Source organism: Salvelinus fontinalis, chromosome 22 (assembly GCF_029448725.1).
Source record: "Salvelinus fontinalis isolate EN_2023a chromosome 22, ASM2944872v1, whole genome shotgun sequence".
Taxonomy (NCBI): Eukaryota; Metazoa; Chordata; class Actinopteri; order Salmoniformes; family Salmonidae; genus Salvelinus; species Salvelinus fontinalis.
Window position 1 is genome coordinate 24,960,852 of NC_074686.1, and position 7,638 is coordinate 24,968,489.

Sequence of the window (7,638 nt, forward strand, 5' to 3'; positions counted from 1 at the left end):
GATTCCTTTAGTTATTTTGTTCACACATGAGCTGCCAATTTTCTGATTTATTTGATCATCAAAGGGAGAAATAAACTGCATCATGTTTTGCTGTTAGATAACAAGCCAATGTTATGTCTAATTAACTCGTTTTTTTAGCAAGACAACAGGTAATATACTTTTTCACATTTACTTTTTTTTTCACTTTTCACATGCAATTTACATAGCATTTTTTCCAATGCAGGTAACGTACTTGTCTTTCTGTGAGGTCGAGGTTGACTGCTATCTCATATCGCCTAAGTCTCGTCAGGTAGTTGTGGTGCACAAACTCTGACTCCAGTTCCCGGATCTGTTCCTTGGTGAACGCCGTCCTCTCCTTCCTGGGCTTGCTGTTCACGTCAGACTTATAGCTCCCGTCCTGGGAATCTGAAATTAAAAACAGAACTTTTTCCAGACACTGTTGAGTCGCCAAAAAAGAAAGGAGAATAAAAGGGGTGAAGAAAAGAAGGGATTGTGTGATCAACTGCAGGGCTGAAACACAAACTAAAAGCTAAACAATTATCAGTGTCAATCACCTTTTACTATGGGGATATTGGTCATGCACACTATAGTGTCTTCCTGGGGGAGGGGCTGCATGAGAAGAACCAGGCAGGGACTACTGTCCCAGAGCCCAGCTCACTCAGGCAACTTCCATATGTTCTTTCTCCGAAACAGACTCGCTCCTTAGAGCATAGAAAGAAACTGACTGATATCTCTCAAATACCATTAAGTTGCAACACATTCTTACTGTATGTGAACATTTCACAAATCAATTTACCATAGCCTAATTTCTTTGAAACCTAGGCGACACAGATAATATATCCTGTAACAATCATTTGTTTAACTGGAAAGCTGGTGAAATTGTCTCAGCCTCTCTCCACTACTTTATCACTTCTTTTAAATAGAAGTTTTATCCAAAAGGAGAGGTAATATTTGATGCTAGCCAACACAACACTGTAGCTCTATTGTTCAAAGACAAAAGTGATTCCAAGAGCTCATCTCTGGTGGATCTGAGGGTAGATGAAGCTGAGGTCCATCAGGGGTGGGGTAATGTGAAGCGGTAATGTACACTACTGTTCAAAAGTTTGGGGTCACATACATTTCCTTGTTTTTTAAAGAAAAGCATTTTTTTTTTTAAATAACATCAAATTGATCAGAAATACAATGTAGACATTGTTAATGTTGTAAATGACTATTGTAGTTTGAAACGGCAGATTTTTTATGGAATATCTACATCGGTGTACAGAGGCCCATTATCATCAACCATCACTCCTGTGTTACAATGGCATGTTGCGTTCGCTAATCCAAGTTTATCGTTTTAAAAGGCTAATTGATCATTAGAAAACCCTTTTGCAATTACGTTATCACAGCTGAAAACTGTTCTGATTAAAGAAGCAATAAAACTTCTTTAGACTAGTTGAGTATCTTAAGCATCAGCATTTGTGGGTTTGATTACAGGCTCAAAATGGTCAGAAATAAAGAACTTTCTTCTGAAACTCGCCAGTCTGTTCTTGTTCTGAGAAATGAAGGATATTCCATGTGAGAAATTGCCAATGAACAGACCCCATAAAAATGAGGTTCATCCTGCCTCTGCTATGTGGGGTGTGTAGTATCGTGATAATGTGATGTGGTAATGTGGGACAGTAGGCTGTGGACCTCCCAGCTATCACCTAGTAGGCTGAACAATAGACCAATAGATACACAGATCAGCTGAGCACCAACCACGGGCCTAGACATAAAATGGAGCATGGTCTGAAAACTTACACCTGCCCACTCTACATGGCTAAAGCAATTCAGAAGATGACAGGGGTGAGAGTGTTGTGTGTGTGATTTGTTGTATATTTGATTGAAATTAAGTAGACTTTAGAAAGACTTTCCAGATTGTAATTCCTTTTGATTCAATTGCCTGTATTTAATCCAGATTGCTCAATTGGATTCTGAAAAGGGTACATTGAAATCCTTTCAAATATATTTTCCCTTATAGATGTGGCTTAAAATTGGGCAAACATCAATGGATTTCACTAAACATCACACTTCAGGGCATCACATGCATTGAGTTGTAATTTCCGCACTGTTCTTTAGTCCGCGCCACACAAAACCAGCTGACATTTTCTTAGTTCAACTGTAAATGTTGGATGTGTTGGATATGTTGGATATGTTGACAAACCAAATAGTGTCAGGAAAGAGTCTGTCTCTGCCACATCACACAGTCACAGCACAGGTTGTAACCTCTATTCATGGCACCTTCATTTGTAAAAACAGAATATGGGACAAAGAAGTTTCTGGAAATAAGTTTTCAAACAAATTGTCTTTCACACAGTTTGGGGATTATATTTAATTTGAAACAATTGTTTAATGGTTTATACTGTACAATATATTGCAACAAAATTAATCTACAATACATTTTTAACTTTGTTTTGCATTCTTTGTTATTTACCAAGGTGACTTTCACCTATTATTTCACTATTGCCACATCATTGTTATACCATTGCCTCATCAGAAATGTTAAAAAAAGACCATGTTGCCTTTTGTAATGTGCCAGGGGAAATAAGGAAATGTGATTTGTGTTAGAGGTGTTCCAAGTGTGCATGGCAGCTCCTGGGTTATGCTTCAAACTTCTACTACCTGTCAATCAGAATTGCACCCTGGTGTAAAACTGAGCTGAGAAATGGAAAGTGAAGGAGGAAAGTTAACTACTGGGCACAATAGCACGTGTGCTTGCTGGGAGAATAACACAGATACATGCAAATCAAATTTGCCCATCCTATCAGTGCCCCAATAAAATGTGTTGGTGCACGACGCCACTGGAAGCAGGTGTCAGTGAAATGGCTTCTGGATACGGAGAGCAGTCCTCTTGTCATGACCCTACGCTGATGTCCTGAATCAGCCCTTGTGTTTGCATACATGTAGCCGCCAGGATGTAGAGCCACTGTGCTAGTAACTTATTAAGGACATGATGTGTCTAGTCTCCAACGCGTATATGGATGGAGCTTGCATTATTATGTGTCTGTCGATAATAATGACGGCTACAGCCATATACAGCCATATTAGGTCTAGTGCGGTGCCCAGAATGACGAGTCCAACACATTTAGCCATCGGCCATTTTGAGACTCCACCCGGGGTCCAGATCAGTCTGTCCCTTACAACCTCAGCGTTCTCAAAGGCAACACAGTCGTTCAGTGGACAGGGTGTAAAATTATATCACCGACTTATGTACACACTCACACGTGCCACTGACTGTGCTCATCTCAAAATAGCTGTTTAACAAATGTGGAAATGGGACCTAACATAAACCTTTTTTTATTATGTAATTCTTCACTGCACAAAAATGAGAATTTCTGTCTCTAATGGGCAATAAAGTTATATTCTATTCCATTCCATTCTATCATCCATATTGCAGTGGTATCCAAAAGTAGTATGGATGAATTGTCCACTACCATTATAAGCCTGCTTTTGAGCACAGCCTTTGCGGCTAATGCTATAGGTACATACATTCTACAGCCATAAATACTATGTAGGTTTAAGCCTATCAAAAAGCCCAGGTGTGGCCGTTCTAACAGTTTAAAAGGTGGCTTCACAGAAATAACACCGGTTATTTAATACCCTGGAGGAAAATGTCACTGTTGATTATCCCTGGGAGCCTGAAGAGAGAGACAAAGAAACCTTGGCTGTCCCAGGCTATAACCTATAACATTGGTTTGAGGGCTGTTGAGATTGGAGAACGTTAAAGGAGAAACAGGTAAATAGTCTAATTAGAATAGTAGATTGAGGTAAAAGTGAGACAATCCATCTATGTAAATATTGCAAATGACAGAGGTACATCATCACCCTGATTACAGTATCACTGAGAGAGTATCTTAATATCTGTTGTTGAGACAAATGGAAAGGCAATGGATCTAATGCTTCACATAACAGCAGATGACTGCAAATCTGTAATGTATCTCACTAGCTCATGTCTTTAAATAAGATTGTCAATAGAATAGCATGACTATTGACCTTAGCATTTATAAAGATAATTTAAGCTTTTTTTAGTCCAATGGTTTAATTGAATTTTGATGATCATTTTGCTCCCCAAAAATATTTCCTTAATAGATTAATTAATTTAATATATGTTGTTCTACTGAAAAGGAAACAAAATGATGGTATGAGAATAATTGTATTAATTGCATTTGGGTGAAATGAAGTACAAGATCATATTTGATGTTTACGGCCTTGCTGCCTAGGGTTTCACACAATAAGATGTTGTTTCTAAGAAGCGCTTGCCTGCATTTATTTTAAATATTAATTAGCAAATAAAGTTAGCCTAATTCTACCTCGTTAATTTGTAAACACTAATTCCAGAGATGAATGAATGTCAATACAGTATGGAAAACAGTTGAGATAAACGAATATAAGACAATCAATGTATCAAGATAATATAAGATCTTTAAAGAAGCTATAACATAAGGTCTTATAATACTGAAATGTCTTCCCGGTATGTTAGTACAGCTAACTTTTGTGCAGTAGCTAGTAATTGAAATTAATAAATTACATTTGCAATTAGACAATTAAGAAAACAAAATGATATTTAACATTAAACTATGAGCATCAAGCAGTCGGTAATCAAATAAGACATCAGATTTAATCATCAGAACTAAGTCTATTTCAAATAACCTTGAAGTGGAATATTTATACCACAAAAGTATTGACATATGGCCATCAATATTATCCTGACAACTACTGTAGAAACAAGGCCCAAATGCTCAAACAACAAGCCTACTAGTAAGTGAGGTTAAAACTAAGAATTTACTTTCAAAGAAAAAGTATGCGCTGGACTCTTTAGTCAATGCTTAACTTCTCATGAGGTTCTCCAATGTAGCATCATTGACACATAAAACTACAGCGCGTTCAGTGATTATGGAAACATTAGCCAATTAACAAAAATGCAACAAATAGATGTTTTATTACTGTATCACACACTGTTCTCTGCTGTTTCAACATCTGTCTGCTGAAACAGAGATGGTGAAATCCCAATATGAGAATAGACAAACCAAACACTTCAAATCATTATACTCCCTCGCTATGTGATGAAAACTCCTCAGTGAGTTTTGAAAGAAACTACCAAAACCTTGAAACTGAAGTCAAAGCTAAGAGAAGAGAAGAGAAGAGAAGAGGAGAGAATAATGTCCTCATTGTCCTCATCTTACCTGAGCTGTGCAAGTCATCTTTCCCTTTACTGTTCCGTCTCTGTTCCGTCTCGTCCGGGGACATCGTCTGTCGTCCAAAGTCCCCAGGAACACACGACACACCTGTGAGGTCACCACTACCTCCTAGACCGGGATTGGTCTGGAATCCACATAGATTCACGGTCCCTCCACCACACAGTTCTGAGACTTGCCTGTCCGGAGGATGCAGGCAGAGGCCATGCCTGGTGTTGGGTGAGGGAATCTGGGGGACATGCCAGGGGGTCTGGTGGGCCTGGTGCTGTGAGTGGTGGGGGTGCTGCTGATGCTGATGGAGGTGTCCTCCACGATGGTGGTGTTGCTGCCCTCCGTACGCCTCCTCCCCCCCAGGTCCAGGGTACCCCCCACAGGGGGGCGAGGAGTCAGGCAGGTTGGAGTAGGAGATGTGGTCGGAGCGTCCGTGCAGCACCAGCGGGGACTGGGTAAAGGCAGGGTGGGGGTGCAGGCCCTGGGCCGGGGCGTGGGGGCTACGGAGGCACCCAAACAGGGAGTGATCCATCACGGTGCTCCACGAGATCCACCCGAAAGACGAACTCCCCTAAGTCCACCACACACACAACCACCAAAACCTCCAGGAACGACCAGACACTAATAGAGACCACAAGACAGAGAGAGAGTAGAGAGGACTGAAGCCAGTTGAGGGAGGTGGGCGGACGCGGCGCCTCAAATCAGGGCTCTCCTCCACAGCTCTCTCACCTCGCACCTCCGTGTGCCCCAAGTTAGTTCCCAGGGAGAGTGTTGAAAGGTAAGGCCTCCTGTAATCCTGAGCATGCAGCCTGTTGCCAGGCGCAGCGCTGGTAAACACTGACTATGCTGAGATGGTAGACGGAGAGGAAAGACGGAGGAGAGGAGAGACGGAGGAGAAGAGAGACGGCTGAGGCCAGAGTGGTTCCAGGGAGAAGGTGGTTCCAGGGAAGTTGGGAGAGAGAGAGAGATAGAGAGAGAGGAAGGGAGGGAGGGAGGGTAGGTGGGAGGAGGCCGAGGAGGGGGGAAGTTATATATAGGACGTAACGTGAGAGGGAGGCCGGGTCACTGGCTCACTGCTAGGCTACTGACCACATGTATACGATCTTCCTCCAAAACGCAACACACAATCAATCTGAACCATTCCAATGGCCTGGCCTCAGGAAAAGTGGGCAATTTATTTTGAAACCACCCCACCCCCGTCTATACACTTTCTTAGAAGTGCAGTGTTGCGTCATACTTCAGGGGGTTGGATATGGGGGTTCGGGGGTTCAACACCCCAACATTATCTGCTGTTTGTGTGTTTACTGCAATAGGGGCTGATGCATTGATATTTAGGTGTGTAGGTGATTTGAAAATATGTTTTCTGTATGTGGCCCTGTACTTGACTGATTAATATCAACTTTTTTATCAGAATCAACAAATCTGTGTGTTAACATTACCCCCCCCCCCCCACACACACACACACACACACACTACCCTCCATCTCATACACACACACACATTTAACATCAATGTGTCATTCTTTAAATGTATTTTCATTTACTGTCAAAGTAGCACTTTGATCTGAGTAAAACTCACATTCACATAACTTCATTGCAATACAATACAGTAACAAAAACTCATTATGGAAAATTATAGGGGTGTTGTTGAAACGCAATAGTGAGAAAAACTAATTTAGCACAATGAAATGACTGTTATTGTTAGTCAAAGTGATTCATTTGGCCGTTGTTTTAACCAGCTTTTCATTTACAATTGTATAAGAAAAAATGACCACAAGGAAAAATGCCTTTGGTATCAAGTGAAAATATCCATATATTCCCAAGGCAGTGGCTTTGTAGCGGTAGGAATATAACAGAGGAGATGTGTGAAGAAAACGTCAAGAACAAGGAGATCAAATGTTAAAATGGAAATAAGAGACTTTGATACCAGTGATTCTTAGAAATAATATATATTTCAGTGCCCAGTTCTCAGTATTATGCCATTCGTAATTTCCTTCTTACCATTTCATCTAATGAATTTCTACATAATGAATACAATAACATAACTAGCACTTTGGATATGAGAAATTAATGCATTTATAAATGGTGGAGACTTGGTTGATAGTCTTTGTTTTGGGGACTGATTATGTATGTGATTAAATCCCTACCAGACCACACTACTGAATTCCCTCCCATAATTTACTCAATCTCACTCATAACAAAAACTTTTGCATCCTCTGAGTTGTGGACTTGTCTGGTAACTTTTAAAAGCATCTGTTGATATATATCTGCTCCCAGGCTGTTTACACCTATAGGCGGGACAAACCCCACACATGAAGCTGGGTACTGGGAGAGGAAATTAGATTTCTTTTGAAGGAGATTGTTCCAACAGACGGAGGGGGAATGAGAGCCTTCCCACCATGCGTTGTTAGAGTAGAGTTTTCTCAGCGCTG

General features: G+C 40.8%; 1 protein-coding gene across 1 annotated transcript in view; it reads right to left on the reverse strand.

Annotated features, from left to right (window-relative positions):
- Positions 1 to 6,126, reverse strand: part of LOC129820384 (homeobox protein MOX-2-like) — a 10,517-nt gene extending 4,391 nt beyond the window's left edge. The window contains exons 1-2 of the mRNA XM_055877453.1: positions 5,205 to 6,126; positions 233 to 405 (exon numbers count right to left, since the gene is read on the reverse strand). Of these exons, the coding sequence (XP_055733428.1) occupies positions 233 to 405; positions 5,205 to 5,739 (708 nt within the window). The 5' untranslated portion in view covers positions 5,740 to 6,126. The remainder of the gene's footprint in view (positions 1 to 232; positions 406 to 5,204) is intronic.
- Between the last annotated feature and the right edge of the window lie 1,512 nt (positions 6,127 to 7,638).